The sequence below is a fragment of the Oncorhynchus kisutch genome, linkage group LG15, assembly GCF_002021735.2.
Source record: "Oncorhynchus kisutch isolate 150728-3 linkage group LG15, Okis_V2, whole genome shotgun sequence".
NCBI lineage: Eukaryota > Metazoa > Chordata > Actinopteri > Salmoniformes > Salmonidae > Oncorhynchus > Oncorhynchus kisutch.
The window spans coordinates 25490217-25508473 of NC_034188.2; the positions used below are offsets into that span (position 1 = coordinate 25490217).

At 40.8% G+C, this 18257-nt stretch overlaps 1 protein-coding gene across 2 annotated transcripts in view; it reads right to left on the bottom strand.

The window, feature by feature from the left end:
* Window positions 1-11536, bottom strand: part of LOC109882117 (glutamine--fructose-6-phosphate aminotransferase [isomerizing] 2) — a 39656-nt gene extending 28120 nt beyond the window's left edge. Inside the window, exons 1-6 of one of the 2 annotated variants that reach the window (XM_031789914.1) lie at window positions 11380-11536; window positions 7267-7374; window positions 5884-5988; window positions 5065-5190; window positions 2803-2861; window positions 638-772 (exon numbers count right to left, since the gene is read on the bottom strand). In XM_031789914.1, coding sequence (XP_031645774.1) covers window positions 638-772; window positions 2803-2861; window positions 5065-5190; window positions 5884-5988; window positions 7267-7374; window positions 11380-11386 — 540 coding nt within the window. In that variant the 5' untranslated portion in view covers window positions 11387-11536. The remainder of the gene's footprint in view (window positions 1-637; window positions 773-2802; window positions 2862-5064; window positions 5191-5883; window positions 5989-7266; window positions 7375-11379) is intronic. The other variant, XM_031789913.1, reaches the window with a different exon arrangement.
* Window positions 11537-18257: the final 6721 nt, after the last annotated feature.

An 18257-nucleotide genomic window follows, 5' to 3' on the forward strand; every position in this document is an offset into this window, starting at 1 on the left:
GTAGTAGTAGTAGTAGTAGTAATAATTGTAGCAGTAGCAGCAGTAGTAGTAGCAGCAGCAGTAGTAGTAGTAGTAATAGTAGTAGTAGTATTAGTAGCAGTAGTAGTAGTAGTAGTAGTAGTAGTAGTAGTAGTAGTAGTAGTAGTAGTAGTAGTAGTATTAGTAGCAGTAGTAATAGAAGTAGTAGTAGTAGCAGTAGTAGTAGTAGTAGTAGTAGTAGTAGTAGTAGCAGTAGTAGTAGTAGTAGTAGTAGTGGTAGCAGCAGTAGTAGTAGTAGTAGTAATAATTGTAGCAGTAGTAATAGTAGTAGTAGTAATAGTAGTAGTAGCAATAGTAGTAGTAGTAGAAGTAGTAGCAGCAGTAGTAGTAGTAGTAATAATTGTAGCAGTAGCAGCAGTAGTAGTAGCAGCAGCAGTAGTAGTAGTAGTGGTAGTAATAGTAGTAGTAGTATTAGTAGCAGTAGTAGTAGTAGTAGCAGAGTAATAATAGTAATAGTAATAGTAGTAGCAGTAGCAGTAACAGTAGTACCAGTAGTAGTAGTAGTAGTAGTAGAGTAGCAATAGTAATAGAAGTACATTACTTAGTAGCACCATAGTAATTACATATTAGCACAGTGTTGAGGTATCCCAGTACTCACCAGCTGTTGAATGACCCTCTCCACCAGCGTAGAGAAGGACAAGTCTTCTCTCTCACGGTTGTCGTAAACATATTTGATCAGTTTAGGGATGACCTCTGTGTCCGTCTCAGACTCAAACTCGTAGCCCTTGGAGTTCTTAAAGAGGGTGGGGATCAGAATGAATGTTACAAGCTTACTGAAGCAGCACTCCCAGATGTACCATTAACTAGAATAACAACTCCTCTAGCAGAACAACTCCTCTAGACTAACAACTCCTCTAGACTAACAACTCCTCTAGCATAACAACTCCTCAAGACTAACAACTCCTCTAGACTAACAACTCCTCTAGCATAGCAACTCCTCTAGCATAGCAACTCCTCTAGCATAGCAACTCCTCTAGCATAGCAACTCCTCTAGACTAACAACTCCTCTAGACTAACAACTCCTCTAGCATAGCAACTCCTCTAGCATAGCAACTCCACTAGCATAACAACTCCTCTTGCATAACTACTCCTCTAGCATAACAACTCCTCTATACTAACAACTCCTCTAGACTAACAACTCCTCTAGACTAACAACTCCTCTAGACTAACAACTCCTCTAGCATAATAACTCCTCTAGACTAACAACTCCTCTAGCATAACAACTCCTCTAGACTAACAACTCCTCTAGACTAACAACTCCTCTAGACTAACAACTCCTCTAGACTAACAACTCCTCTAGACTAACAACTCCTCTAGCAGAACAACTCCTCTAGACTAACAACTCATCTGTTGGAAAACCCAGCAGTATTGCAGTTCTTGACCCAAACCGGTGCACCTGGCACCATCTACCATACCCTGCTCAAAGGCACGTAAATCGTTTGTCCTACCCATTCACCCTCTGAATGACACACATACACAATACATGTCTCAATTGTCTCAAGGCTTAAAAAGTATTCTTTAACCTGTTTCCTCCCCTTCATATACACTGATTGAAGTGAATTTAACAAGTGACATCAATAAGGGATTATAGCTTTCAGCTGGATTCACTTGGTCAGTCTATGTCATTGAAATAGTTGTTTTGCATACTCAGTGTATTTTAGTACGTATTGAGACTTCACCTGCCACAAGAAACCAGTGAGACAGAACACAGTGACAAAATTCATTTGTACATACCTTATTGACTTATTGTTATAGCATATCAACTGCTTTTGAAGAATGCATTGCTAGTAATTACTGATAAAATTGTTAATAACTGAGATATGGTCAAATGGGGGAAAAGAACGGAGTAAAGAGTATCAGAGTACGTACTTGAGAAGGGTGTGGTTCAGAATTTGGCTTCTCCCTTTGTAGTTTACAGCATGTATAGTACAGTCATGACTAGGGCAGAAACAGCGCTACTTTCCCAGCAACGTTCGCTGGTGTATGTTTATTGTAAGTGTCATCAATAAGGGATCCTAGCTTTCACCTGGATTCACTTGGTCAGACTATATCATGGAAAGAGTTCTTAATGTTTTTTTATACTCAGTGTAGTTACAATGGGATAGGTATCAACATTATATATCACAAAAATAAGGAGTGGCAACTAGTAATACCAGTAGCGGTAGCTATAAGTAACTATTCAGGATGGCCTGCTTGTGTGGCAGTTGAAAGAGGTGTGGGTTAAAAGGCAGGTGGGAGAGAGAGCTAGCCTGCTACAGCTGTAATCGGCAATCAACATAAATGTTCTATCACAGGGACCATATTATTTTTGGAGAGCCCAAGTGATTCTGAGTTCGGGCATATAAAGTTCATATTGAAAACTATTTCTTCGATGCATACTTTCCGATTTTACAAACTCCCTTCCTTATATAAATCACCTGCGCTGCTCACGCTGTGAAGTCCACAATGTAGAGGGGAGCTGAACAAACGCTTTAGGCTTTTCTCCATAGCCTATGTACGACTTCTGCCTAAAGTAAACATTGCCCATTGCCACTTTTTCAATGCCATTTCAATTCACTTGCATTTGTGTGGAATAGTGCAACAGTCAAAAAGCCCTACACAAAGGACCAAGGATCGTCAAAGGCAAAGCTTCGCATGACAGAAGGCTTGAAACCCTATGACACTTCTGATCATATCTCGGACCATAACCAAGGGTTTGACCCAAAACAGCCTTGATACTGAAATAGTGAAACTACAGAAATACATACTGGGGAGTGGACTTACCAGGTACTTCTTTAACTCTTTGTAGTTGGTGATGATGCCATTGTGGATGACAACAAACGCTGGGGAAAAGAGAGAGAGAGAATACAGTGAAGATACTGTACAAAATACGTATAATATGATCATGTGTTCCTGAGGAAGGACATGGCTATGGTCAACTGAAGTAGAACCTGTCTGTCGGTCTGTCTGGGCCTCTGTCTCTGTCTGGACTCTGTCTGTCTGGACTCAGTCTGTCTGGACTCAGTCTGTCTGGACTCTGTCAGAGGCCAGACACCTCTGTGAGCTGTAACTGTAACTACACATTGACATCTCTGGACAATCAGTAAACAGAAAAAAAGCTCTCTCCGCTCCGTTCCAGAAATCTATGTGGCAGAGCCGTGGGTGTGTGTGTGTGTATGTATGCAAGTATGTAAGTAAGTATGTATGTAAGTATGCATATATGTATGTTCAGTTGCAAGAATACGTTTGTGAACCCTGGATTTCTGCATTGAATACTCATAAAAATGTGGTATGATCTTCGTCTAAGTCACAATAATAGACAGACACAATCTGACTAAACTAATAACACACAAACAGTTGTACTTTTGTATTGAAGACTTTGAGTAATCCTTCACGTGCAGGATGGAAAAAGTAAGTGAACCTCTGTGTTAACGACTTCTCCTAAAGCTATTTGGAGTCAGGTGTTTCAATTAAGGAGATGAGTGGGTTGCATGTGTGGGTTGCATGTGTGGGTTGCATGTGTGGGTTGCATGTGTGGGTTGCACATGTGCCCTGCCCTTTAAAGGAAGCCACACAAAACCTGGTTACTGACCAATCTGTTCTTCTCCAGAATGATTGGTTAGTTTGAACCATGCCTCGATCCCAACAACTTTCAAAGTACCTTAGAAGACACATTATAGAGATGCACAAATCTGGAAAAGGCATTGCTAAAGACCTTGGTGTTCATCAATCCACAGTAAGACAAAATGTCTACAAATGGAGAAGATTCAGGACTGTTGCTCCTCTCCCTAGGAGAGGGCGTCCAGCGAAGATCACTCCAAGAGCACAAAGGGCAATCCTGAAAGAGGTGAGAAAGAACCCAAGGGTAACAGCAAAAACCCTCCAGAAAACTCTACAAACAACAATAGTCTGTGTTCATGTGTCCACTATCAGAAAAACACTGAACAACAATGGTGTTCATGGATGGACATCACCAAGGAATCCACTGCTGTCTAAAAAAAAACATTGCAGCACGTCTCAAGTTTGCCCAAGACCACCTGGATGTTACATTTTATTTATTTTTTATTTTACCTTTATTTAACCAGGCAAGTCAGTTAAGAACAAATTCTTATTTTCAATGACGGCCTGGGAACAGTGGGTTAACTGCCTGTTCAGGGGCAGAACGACAGATTTGTACCTTGTCAGCTCGGGGGTTTGAACTCACAACCTTCCGGTTACTAGTCCAACGCTCTAACCACTAGGCTACCCTGCCGCCCCACATAATGCTTCTGGGAAAATGTGCTGTGGACAAATGAGACAAAAGTTGAACTTTTTGGGAAAAATGCACAACGATGTGTGTGGAGGAAAAACGGCACTGCACACCAACACTAAAAACTCATCCCAAGTGTGAAGCATGGTGGAGGGAGCATCATGGTTTGTGGCTGCTTTGCTGCCTCAGGGCCTGGACGCCTTGCAATCATTGAGAGAACAATTAATTCAAAAGTGTATCAAGACATTTTACAGGAGAATGTCCGGGCAGCAGTCCATGACCTCAGGCTTAAGAGAGGTTGGGTGATGCAACAAGACAATGACCCAAAGCACACAAGTAAATCAACTAAAGAATGACTGAAAGGAAGAACATGTGTGTTATGGAATGGCCAAGTCAGAGTCCTGACCTTAACCATGCTGTGGCTTGACCTGAATCAAGACAACCCAGAAATATTGATGAAATCTTCCTCCTCAATGTTGTGCAAGTCTTATAAGCAACTACAGGAAATGTTTGGTGGAGGTTGTTTCTGCTAAAGTAGGATCTACAAGTTACTAAATTCAAGCGTTCACTTACTTTTTCCAGGCTGCACTATGAATGATTACTCAATGTCTTCAATAAAAATGTGAAAAGTACATCTGTTTGTGTGTTATTAGTTTAGTCAGATTGTATTTGTCTATTATTGTGACACATTTATGAGTAATCAATGCAGAAATCCAGGTAATTCCAAAGGGTTCACAATCGTATTCTTGCAACTGTATGTATGGCATGTGTGCGTATGTGTGTGTAGTGTGTGTTACCGTTGTTCTTGTCGGAGCGCTGGGGATGGCTGTTGAGGGCACTGGGTTCACCGTGTGTGGCCCAGCGTGTGTGAGCAATGCCAAAGTGTGTGTCCAACTCCACCTCCAGATCCATGCAATCTTTCTCTGCTCACAAGACACATCAAGATCAATGCCATGAGAATGTCATTTTACATGTATGGCAATGTCTGCACAGTAACATGAAAGGGAGAATCATTACATCGGTCCATAAAGGTGCATTATAAAGCACTGTGATAAAGGGTGAAGCTGACAGAGAACTACGGAAGTGTAATTCAACCTTGTAGCATTACCTAACGTAGCAGGTGTAAAAGAAAGGCCTCTGAGACTAGAACCCCTTATATACTGGTCTTGACGAGAAGGGAAAAAAACTGTTGGGGGAGGTTCTCTTCTACTCTGTTCAACCAATCCAGTAAATGTGGAGGAGGAGTTAAGATGGAGTGTCGCCAGAGACAGTTATGTACGTAGGTTTAGAAACTCTGTTGTGTCGTCTTGTCAACGTCGAAAAACGGAAGTCGCGTCACACGCCCTCTTTTCATTTCCCCTGAAAACCGGAACATCCGGTTGTTGGGGTCTCAGCAGAGGCTACCCTTACAGTAACCCTACACTGTCGCCTCTTTCATTAGACAGGTATTAGTTATGGCAAAGAAGGAGGGAAGTAAACTGGAAGGGTTCTGAGGCAGAAGGACAGAGGAGGTACCAAGAAGAGAGAGAGCTACAGACTATAGAATACTTCATAAACACATAATACTGACGCTGGACAACAGGAATGTGATGGATGCAGGTATTCATGAGACCTACTGTAGAGCTCTTCATCCAGGGCCTTCACTTTGCCTTTCTTCTTGATGAGAACAATTTTGCTGTTGTCTTCTGTCGTTGTCTTCTTGTCGCCGTCCACAGCGATGCCTGAAACCAGACAGAAAAGGCAAACTTATACCAATACCAACCTTAAGCCAATCATCATCAATGCAGGCTATATTAGCTGGCTAGTAGGCTGCAGGGCCAGTCAATGAATCAGGTCAACTTTAACTGAGACAATAGTCATGACAATGTGAAAGCTTGTTTGAAAGACTTCAAATCCTAATCCAGTTGTTCATTTAGAGCAAAGAGCTGATTACTGTGGAACCCCTGTGAATATTAACCAGCTCACATAGAATGACAGGTAATGACTGTGTGTGTGTGTGTGTGTAGCATATGGGTTTTACCGGCCATGAAAGGGGCTGTGTTCCAGGATAAACAAACATGGGGGGTTCATGCGTGTCTGTGTGCTCTGGAATATGCCATTGGAGGAATGCCAAAGCAGTAGTAAATACCAGTGAGGCAGATATCATTGGTGCACGGTGAGGCTCAGAACAGAACTAAAGGCTACAGATTCTCTCCTGACGAGGGCTCTCTACTACTACCTTCTCTGTTATAAGTTCAACTCATCAGACTTATCTGAGCATTGCTGACCTATTCCCTGTCCCAAATCAACCCCTAGCTGTAGCTATGAACAGATAGTGGAAGTAATAAGGTATTAAAGCAGGATGGAGTGCCCACACCAGTTTCAGATGGAGCATGTAATCAGATGTCCACACCCCACCTCATCTTACCTGTCCTACCTGTGTGTCAACATAGACCTGCTTCCTGGACCTAGATCTACAATGCACTCATCAGGATGATCTATAACTGACAGTAAGTGATTAGATACCATACCTTCAGTATGACCACACAGAGCATGTACAAATACTGTCTAACCAGCCCAAAGCACACAGGGCAGAAATCAGTTGTCCTTAGGGTTTTATGATGTAATAGTGCTTTACTATGAGTTGAGTTGTGCTATAAGCCTTAAACTGTCTGTACAGTTACACAGTAAGGCTGGATACATTAATAGTGTGTGTGTGTGTGTGTGTGTGTGTGTGTGTGTGTGTGTGTGTGTGTGTGTGTGTGTGTGTGTGTGTGTGTGTGTGTGTGTGTGTGTGTGTGTGTGTGTGTGTGTGTGTGTGTGTGTGTGTGCGTGCGTGCGTGCATGTGTTCAGGGTAATACCCAAGCCGACAAGGTGAAAGATCTGTTGATGTGCCCTTGAACAAGGCACTTAACCCCAATTGCTTTAGGGGTGCTGTACTACTATGGCTGAGCCTGTAAAACAACACATTTCACTGCAAAAATGTAACTGCAAAAATAAAACATATTCATTTATTTACCTGCTGAATCATAGCCTCTGTACTCCAGCCTTCGCAGTCCCTTCACCAGCGTCTCAAATATCTCCTTTCTGGTGCGAGGCACACAGTAATTCAGGTAGGCAAAGATCCCTACAGTGAGAGAGAGAGAGAGAGAGAGAGAGAGAGAGACAGAGAGACAGAGAGAGAGAGAGAGAGAGAGAAAAAGATAGCAAGAGATACAGAGACAGAGGCAGAGGCATAGAGACATAGAGACAGAGACATAGAGACATAGAGACAGAGAGGCATAGAGACAGAGACATAGAGATAGAGACAGAGACATAGAGACAGAGACATAGAGATAGAGACATAGAGATAGAGACAGAGACATAGAGACAGAGACATAGAGATAGAGACAGAGACATAGAGACAGAGATAGAGACATAGCGATAGAGACATAGAGATAGAGACATGGAGATAGAGACGTATAGACATCGAGACAGAGACATTTAGACATATAGACAGAGACATATAGATATCGAGACAGAGACATTTAGACATATAGACAGAGACATATAGACATGGAGACAGAGACATATTGACATGGAGACAGAGACATAGAGACAGAGACATAGAGACATAGAGATAGAGACATGGAGATAGAGATAGAGACATGGAGATAGAGACGTATAGACATCGAGACAGAGACATTTAGACATATAGACAGAGACATATAGACATCGAGACAGAGACATATTGACATATAGACAGAGACATATAGACATCGAGACAGAGACATATTGACATTGAGACAGAGACATAGAGATAGAGACATAGAGATAGAGACATGGAGAAGAGACATGGAGATGGAGATAGAGACATACAGTCATATATATAGAGACATAAAGATAGAGACAGAAACAAATATAGAGACAGAAACATAAAAATAGAGATAAAGATAGAGACATAGACATAGAGACATAGACATAGAGACATAGACATAGAGACAGAGACATTGAGACAGAGATATAGAGACATACAGACATAGATATAGATATAGACACATAAAGATAGAGGCATAGAGATAGAGACATAGAGACAGAGACAGAAATAAAGAGACACAGAGACAGAAACATAGTGACAGAGACAAAAAAATAGAGACATAGAGACAGCGATATAGAGACAGAGACATAGAGACAGGACAGAGACAGAGACATAAAGATAGAGAAATAGAGACATAAAGATAGAGACAAAGACATAGAGACAGAGACATAGAGACAGAGACATAAAATAGAGACAGAGACATGGAGATAGAGACATACAGACATAGATATAGAGATAGAGACATAGAGACATAAAGATAGAGACAGAGACATAGAGATAGAGAAATAGAGACAGAGATATAAAGACAGAGACATAAAGATAGAGATAAAGATAGAGACATATAGACAGAGACATATAGACAGAGACATAAAGAAAGAGACAGAGACAAAAATAGAGACAGAGACATAGAGACATAGACACATAAAGATAGAGACATGGAGATAGAGACATACAGCCAGAGACATAGAGACGTAAAGATAGAGACATAGAGATAGAGACAGAGATAGAAACATAGACACGTAAAGATAGAGACAGAGATAGAAACATAGAGACATAAAGATAGAGACATAGAGACAGCGAGATAGAGGCATAGAGACATAGATCAGCTCTGTGGTCTTTTTACTGCTTTTTTACCCTTCCTTTCCTTCTTCAATCTTCATATTCAACAGTGTGTAGGTATAATGTAGATTGTACATTCAGTACTGGGTTGTTGAGTTAGGGATAGGGGCTGCCATTTCCCATAGTCGTGTTACAATTTGTCCTATATTCTGTTAGCACAGGGGGTAAATCCTATTCTGTTGCTATGGTGCAGCAAACAGTTGATGAGATGAGTCTTGTACTATACATGTTTTACAGTGTATTCATTGAAATATAGAATAAAACTCTCAGCAAAGTAGCGTAAGAATTTGAGAGCAGAGACGGATAAAGTGTCACTCAGTAACCCAATAGTTGTTTGATGTATTTCACAATCCTCTCTTCCTGTGTTTGGAAAAACCCTCCTCTATAATATACTGTAAACATGGAAGCAGTGGCCTATGCAGATGGGTTACTGACATGGCCAACTGGGACAAATAAGTTCAATTAAATCATAATATTTACATATATAAAACATTTTTTAAGTGTTTATCAATGAATTATTCTCTATCCAACTGGGGAAATAATGGAAGCATTTACAGAATATTTGCAGCTGTCTGAACATTTTATTGTGGTTCCTTAAGTATTTGTTATATTTGTATATATGTTTTAATTCAACTGCATTGTTGATTAAGGGCTTGTAAGTAAGCATTTCACTGTATTCGGTGCATTGTTGATTAAGGGCTTGTAAGTAAGCATTTCACTGTATTCGGTGCATTGTTGATTAAGGGCTTGTAAGTAAGCATTTCACTGTATTCGGTGCATTGTTGATTAAGGGCTTGTAAGTAAGCATTTCACTGTATTCGGTGCATGCGATAAATACAATTTGATTTTGATTTGATTTAAAGGGCCTGTCTCAATTAGCAAACCTCCATTACAGTGACTACAGTGGGTCCCAACAAGGGGTACTAGGAAGTGAAAAGGGATGGGAACCACTGGTGCACTATACTGCCGGGGTTCTGATAAAAACACAACACTCTTTATGCTCTGGAGAGCACCTCAAAGGGGGACCGTGATGTGCGAAATTAAACTTCCCAGTCTGCGCGCTGTGCAATGGAGGGAGGTTGGTTTAAGGTGGCCATTGAGCGGAGCGCAATGTTCGCCTCAACCAAGTACACGCTTAGAAAAAAGGGTTCCAAAAGGGTTCTTCTGCTGTCCACATAGGAGAAGCCTTTCTGGTTCCAGGTAGAACCATTTTTGGTTTCAGGTGGAACGTAGTACCCTCACTTTCTGTGGAAAGGGTTCTCCATGTAACCCAAAATAGTTCTACCTGGAACAAAACAGGGATAATTATTCAAAGGGTTCTCCTATGGGGACAGCCGAATGAAACCTTTTAGGTTCTAGATAGCATTTCTTTTTCTCTAAGAGTGGCTGAGAAAAGCAAACTGGCCGAAATAGTGTCTGCTGTAACGCATTGCTTAGATTTCTCACCTAGGGGCAAAATAGTTACTATTAAACTAAAAGTATTTAATAGTATTTATAAACTTGTTCATTCAAGCCCTGAATGGTGATTGGCTGACAGCCATAGTATATCAGATCATATATCACGGGTATGACAAAACATGCATTTTTACTGCTCTAATTACGTTGGTAACCAGTTTATAATAGCAATAAGGCACCTCGGGGTTTGAGATATATGGCCAATATACCATCGCTAAGGGCTGTGTCCAGGCACTCCGAGATGCGTCATACATAAGAACAGCCCTCAGCCGTGGTATATTGGTCATATACCACACCCCTCATTCCTTATTGCTTAAACAATCCTACATGTTCATGATAATGCATAATCATATTTCAGCAACATAAATGTGCGTAGGCCTGGAATCCAACGACTCTGGTGACACCTACATCTTTAAGCATAGGCTACGTTTCGTTTTACCAAAAGTTGGACATTTGAGAATGAAGCTCCATGGGCCGATAATATTTTATGTGTATCATCAGAACCTGCTCACAATACAATGCTGAGCTGTCATTGACAGGCCTACCCCGAGTAGGTAAATTGACACGTAGCAACTCAACGTCCTATTCAGGATGCATGGAAGAGGGATGTTATCTACGGCGGGAGGATCAGAGTCCCACCAATATATTGTACTGAGGACCGCAGCTGAACTCTACATTTAATCGAGGTTTATATTTAGATATAAAAAGTGCCTGCACTGACATGTAAATTGCCTACAAGGATGGCACTTCATTCAGCATTCAGTGACGCACATACACAAACTGTCTGAACGGACTGGTTTAAAATAGCCTACAATAACTACATACATAATAATTTTGTCTGATTCCAATAATAGTAATAGCCTAAACTAAACTAACCTACCGTCATGTTTTTGCATAATGCGTAAACTGTCTCCTAATTAGGCACTCCAGATTGCCAGTTCCATGATGCACAGTAAAAGATGTAGCTCTATCTGACCTTACCACACATGGTTCTGATTGTCTTGTCCAAATGGATACTGTTCAAGGCGATGTCCGGTTCGTGGTAGTTTACGCCGTTACTACCGTCAGTAGTTCCTGAGTAGAATCAAAATGAAACTGTGTAAAACTTCTCACTCCCAGCACTTATTTAAAGCCAGTTTCCGCGAGCGCGGGCTCCACCCCCGGCCTCGTCTCCAAGGCAACTAGGGTAACCACCCTTTCACTGTAACATACACCAACTTTATACTGCAATGTGGACTACTTCCTAGAACTCAAGTTTTACTGTAAACCAGTCCTTACATATTCCAGAGACTTCCCATCATACTATAATTGAGACATCATGTGCATGGAACTGAACTAATACCTGACACAGTTGCATCATCAAAAAGAGACCAAGGCATTCATAACAAACTTCCATGGAGGTAAAGCTTCCTGGATGCACATTTTCTATCATCAGTTATGGTTATGAAGAACCTGGGAATGTAACTTGTGATGAGTTATGAAAGGAATTTTATATGGAAAGTCTGTTAACATCCTCATCATCATCCTCATTATCTTCCTCTTCCCCCTCATCATCACCATCTTCCTCCTTCCCCTCATCATCATCCTCGTCATCAATATTATTAGATGTTCTTGCATATAGGCTGGTCTAGTTGTTGGGGTCACTTTGTTTGGCGACTCTAGCAGTCTGGACTTACCACCTGGCAGTCAAACCTGGGTTGTACACCTTAAGACCATGCTATTCCACAGAGATAAAGCTTGGGCTCGGGTCTTCAGGTCTCACACAAGATCCCTCATCATGCGAGCATAGTTCACTGAACCACTTCCACTCCACTTGCACGCAGAGCTACAGATAGTAAGAGCAACTAGGTCAAGCAGGTTCAATCTTTCCTGCCAATGGAGTCTATAGTTCAGTCCAGTCTTTATCAAACTATTACTGTGAGTGGGGCAGTGATATCGTCCCAATCCCTGTAATTTTACAATCGTGACATGGAGGTTTATAACTTTGTAGGGTTGGCCAAGGGAGGACCTTGAGAGTAATTACTCACAATCATTTAGCAACAAATAAAGGGCGATAGAAGGAAACATCCACTGAGGGATGGCCCACCTTAAATTAATGGCAGTGAATACTGAGGGATGGCCCACCTTAAATTAATGGCAGTGAATACTGAGGGATGGCCCACCTTAAATTAATGGCAGTGAATACTGAGGGATTTTTTAGGCATGGGTTGATTGTGCACACAGTAACTGAGCTGTATTGCACTTATTAAATGTATATGGTTCTATAACATAGGAACTGTAGTCATAAACCTTCTATATAAACTGTTGTTAATGTAACAGTATAGCTTCCGTCCCTCTCCACGCCCCTACCTGGGCTTGAACCAGGGACCCTCTGCACACATCAACAACTGCCTCCCACGAAGCATCGTTACCCATCGTTCCACAAAAGCCACGGCTCTTGCAGAGCAAGGGGAACAACTACTTCAAGGACTCGAGTGAAGTCACCGATTGAAACGCTATTAGCGCGCACCCCGCTAACTAGCTAGCCATTTCACATCGGTTACATTAAGGTGATGCAAAGTGATGTTTGTCCACAGTGTTGTTTGATTGACAGTTTCTTAAGAGAGAGTCGAGGGTAGAGACAGTCAGAACAGAGAGACAGAGGGGAGAATACACACAAAGAAAATGGTTCTGTATTAGTGCCAGATTAGGGTTCTTTGGCTTGTAACCATTGCAGATCCCTTTTTGGTGCTATATAGAACCTTTTTTAAGGTTAAATAAAGAACCATGCTCATAAGGTTCTAAATGGAACCTGTATGGTGCTATAAAGAACCTTTTCCTAAGATTATTTAAGATGACTCAGTACACGTTGATTCATACTCAGTAGAAGTTGAGTCAGTAGAAGTTGCGTTAACCTCAGTAGAAGATTAGTCATTCTTATTAGAAGTTGAGTCAGTCTCTGTAAGAGTTGAGTCATTCTTGGTAGGAGTTGAGTCATTCTTATTAGAAGTTGAGTCAGTCTCTGTAAGAGTTGAGTCATTCTTGGTAGGAGTTGAGTCAGTCTCAGTAGAAGTTGAGTCAGTCTCTGTAAGAGTTGAGTCATTCTTGGTAGGAGTTGAGTCAGTCTCAGTAGAAGTTGAGTCAGTCTTGGTTGAAGTTGAGTTAATCTCATTTGAAGTTGAGTCATTCTCAGTAGAAGTTGAGTCAGTCTCATTAGAAGTTGAGTCATTCTCAGTAGAAGTTGAGTCAGTCTCAGTAAAAGTTGAGTCATTCTCAGTAAGAGTTGAGTCATTCTCGGTAGGAGTTTAGTCAGTAGAAGTTGAGTCAGTCTGATAAAAACTTGACTGGACTATAGACTCCATTGGCAGGGCAAATTTGCTTTGTTGGTATAGTTTCTCTGATTATCTGTCGCTCTGCGTACAAGTGGAGCGGAGGTGGTTCAGTGAGCTATGCGTGCATAATGAGTGATCTCGTCTGAGACCTGGAGACCCGAGCCTAGGCTATAGATAAGTGTACTGACATGGTCTTGATGTGTGCTGACAACCCAGGTTTGACTGCCAAACAAAACTGCCACAAGAACTAGACTATATGCAACGACATTGAATAATATTGATGATGAGGATGGTGAGGGGAAGGAGGAAGATGATGATGATGATGAGGAGGATGCTGAGGGGAGGAGGAAGATGATGCTGAGGATGATGCTGAGAGGAAGGAGGAAGATGATAATGATGATGAGGATGAGGATGAGGGGAAGGAGGAAGCTGCTGCTGATGATGATGATGAATAAGAGGAGAAGGAGGATGATAAGGGGAAGGAGGAAGTTAATGATGAGGGGAAGAAGGAAGATGATGATGAGGATGATGATGAGGAGGAGGAGGAGGATGATGATGAAGATGTTTAAAGACTTTCCATATAAAATTCCTTTAACAACCCATCACAAGTTACACTCACTGTGCTTCCAGGACATTTTACCTCCATGGAAGTGTGTTACTTGTGGCTTTGGCTCCTTTTAATTATGCAAAGTGTCAGGTATAAGTTTAGTTCAGTGCACATGATGTCTCAATTATAGTATGATGGGAAGTCTCTGGATTTTGTGTCAACTCTTACGGAGACTGTGTGCAAATAGAGTGTGCAAATATAAACACTGTACAGATAAACAGCACGAAAAATAAAGATTGAGAGAGAGTTGAGAGAGTTTTATTTTTTACTTATTGTAACCTTGATTTTACCAGGCAGGTCCATTAATTAAAAAAAATCGTATTGACAATGACAGAAAGACAGTGGGCAGAAAGTGTAAGAACGAGAGAGACAGAGAGAGAGAGAGAGAGAGACAGAAAGAGAGAGAGACAGAAAGAGAGAGAGACAGAGAGAAATGCAGAAACAGAGAGAAAGAGAGGAGAGTGAGATCTGCAGTAGTACGGTTCTGTCTGATCACATCATCCCCTCTGACTCTGTTTGAGGAATTTGTGCGAGTCCAGCCAAGTCACACGCCTTTCTGCGCTATGTCTGACCCAGGCCATAACCCTAACCCAGCCAGACGATAGCCTCTCACACTACAGGAATCAGGCCTCATTTTACAGGTGGCCTACCCTGTCATAAAAATAAAACCTAACGCCATCTCAGGAAGGCCCAGAAATGATCCAGTGAGAGAGAGATCTGAGCAGATGAGGGTGTCTGTCTTCAGTGCTGTAGTGTACAGTACGAGAGCCCCATCCTTCAGTCAATGGAAAGTAATCCTCATCCACAGAGACCTTCTCACAAAACATTACCACACTCCACCAAGTTCAGCTGGTTATGTATTCACAGTTATACAAGAGCTAGAGTCGATCAGGTGATGGGCATATTTTGTGGATAAGGATTTCCTATATGCAGGCACGTGCTTGCAGTGAGTGCGTTCTGTGTAAGGGTATACAGTTGGATTCGGAAGTTTACATACACCTTAGCCAAATACATTTAAACTCAGTTTTTCACAATTCCTGACATTTAATCAGAGTAAAAATTCCCTGTTTTAGGTCAGGTAGGATCACCACTTTGTATTAGGAATGTGAAATGTCAGAATAATAGTAGAGAGAATGATTTATTTCAGCTTTAATTTCTTTCATCACATTCCCAGTGGGTCAGAAGTTTACATACACTCAATTAGTATTTGGTAGCATTGCCTTTAAATTGTTTAACTTGGGTCAAATGTTTCGGGTAACCTTCTACAAGCTTCCCACAATAAGTTGGGTGAATTTTGACCCATTTCTCCTGACAGAGCTGGTGTAACAGAGTCAGGTTTGTAGGCCTCCTTGCTCGCACATGCTTTTTCAGTTCTGCCCATATTTTCATCTAAGAAGTTCATGAATTCATCACTGCTGTAGTGAAAGCCATCCTCTCTTGTTGAGTGTTGCTTTTAAGTTAGCTTTGTGACAGTATAAAAATTACATTTTGGATTGTTCTTATTCTCCTAAAACCCCTATTACGGTGGGAGATTTTAATATGGTTTAAAATACCTCTATTGACCTCCTTGAGCCAGTCCTTCTCATACAGCTGCAACTGTATATGCATTTGTAAATCAAGACCTTTCTTGAGTTGGGCTCAGTGTGTGTGTGTGTGTGTGTGTGTGTGTGTGTGTGTGTGTGTGTGTGTGTGTGTGTGTGTGTGTGTGTGTGTGTGTGTGTGTGTGTGTGTGTGTGTGTGTGTGTGTGTGTGTGTGTGTGTGTGTGTGTGTGTGTGTGTGTGTGTGTGTGTGTGTGCGTGCGTGCATGCGTGTGTGCATGTGTGTGTATCCAACAACTGTTGCGAGGGAGTAAAAGATGTTAGGGACAATGTAGGTGTCACACCCTGACCTTAGTATTCTTTGTTTTCTTTGTTATTTTGGTTAGGTCAGGGTGTGACATGGGTGATGTATGTGTTTTTGGCTTGTCTAGGAGTTTTGTATGTTTATGGGGGTGTTTTCTATCTCTAGGTGTTTTTGTAAGTCTATGGTTGGCTAGATTGGTTCTATTGTTGTCTCTGATTGGGAACCATATTTAGGCAGCCATATTCTTTGGGTATTTTGTGGGTGATTGTTCCTGTTACCAGTGTTCCTATGTGTTAGTGTTCACATTACGGGACTGTTTCATCTTTGTTGGTTTATTGTTTTGTTCGTTGTTTAAGTATCCCATTAAAATATGGATTATCATCACGCTGCATTTTGGTCCTCCTCTCTTTCACCCGAAGACAGTCGTTACAGTAGGATGAATCACAATAATTGTTTGCCATAATGTATTTTGGTAATGGCGATACTGGCGAGAGGTAAAAATCCTTTGCATAAACTGCCTACATTATTACAAATATTAATTGCTAATATTAATTGAAAATAAGATAAACAGGATTTTTCAAATATAGGTATATATTTTAATGGAAGTAAGGATGGTGGAAATGCATTTAGCGGCTGATCTGCTTCTGTTCTGATGGTGGCACTATGTGCTCTTTTCGAAGGAAACTCGGGTTGAGGAGGGGTTTTAGCAGGTGTGGACCAATTGGAGGTGAAGAGAGAAGGAATATAATATCTATTGTTGACAGGAAACTGATTCAACAATTTTAGATGAAGTTTTGAGGAAAAAGGACAGGGGGCGAAATGTATTTCTCCCATGGGCAAAGAAATTCAAAAGGGGTAATGATATTAATTAACAGTCATTTTGATCCAAATGTGCAAATTGTCCAAATAGATCCTCAAGGCAAATGGATGAGTTTAAATATGTTATTGGACCATAACCAGATATGGCTTATTAACCTATATGGTCCAAAGCTTATTTGAAAATATATATTAGAATTTATCAACTCTACAAGCAACACTATACTCTATTATTATGGTGGGAGATTTTAATATGGTTTAAAATATCTCTATTGACCATAAAGGAAATCACACTACAGCATATCACCCTCAGGCACTTAAGGAAATCATGAATGTCATGGATATATTGGAATTAGTGGATATATGGAGGCTTAAATACCCTGACCTAGTGAGATATACATGGCGGAGGCTTAATCAAGCTAGTCATCTTGATTACTTTCTTATGTCATTCTCTCTGGCACCAAAAGTCACATAATTGGCACACAATTTATATTACTCTTACAGAATTTCCACGTGGGTGAGGATATTGGAAATGTAATAAGCCTACTGGATGATAACTTGTTTTAAACTAGGACAGAAGAATTTATAACTGACTTTTTCCGACATAACATAGGTACAGCAGATCCCCTTATTGTATGGGACACTTTTAAATGTGCCTTTAGAGGCCATGCAATTCAGTTCTCATCTATAAAACAAAGGAAATTGAAGGACTAACAGTACAGTTAGATAGCAATAAAAACTGTACCATAGAGGCTCAGAGTAAGTTAGAGGAAAAACACAAAGAAAGCTCCAAGTTCTCCCACTTAAAAAGATGAGAGAGGCCTGTAATTTTCATCATAGGTACACTTCAACTATGACAGACAAAATGAGAAAAAATATCCAGAAAATCACATTGTAGGATTCTTTTTCTAATTTTGTCTGTCATAGTTGAAGTGTACCTATGATGAAAATTACAGGCCTCTCTCATCTTTTTAAGTGGGAGAACTTGCACAATTGGTGGCTGACTAAATACTTGTTTGCCCCACTGTAGATGGGAGCTGAAAGGGTGGGGTTAACAACAATAAGAGAACAAATGTAAACATACGGGGCCTGTAAAATATATATAGGTTCAGAACTTCTGTGAAATAGCACAGTTACAAATAGAAATCAAACTGGATGGACATCAGAAATAGAGGAAGGACTAAAAACAAACAAAAGATAACTATTTTAAAACAGATTGTGTCTGTAAAATGTGTATAGTATGTATAAACTGAAGGTAGAAGCCTACGTGTTATTGTTTATT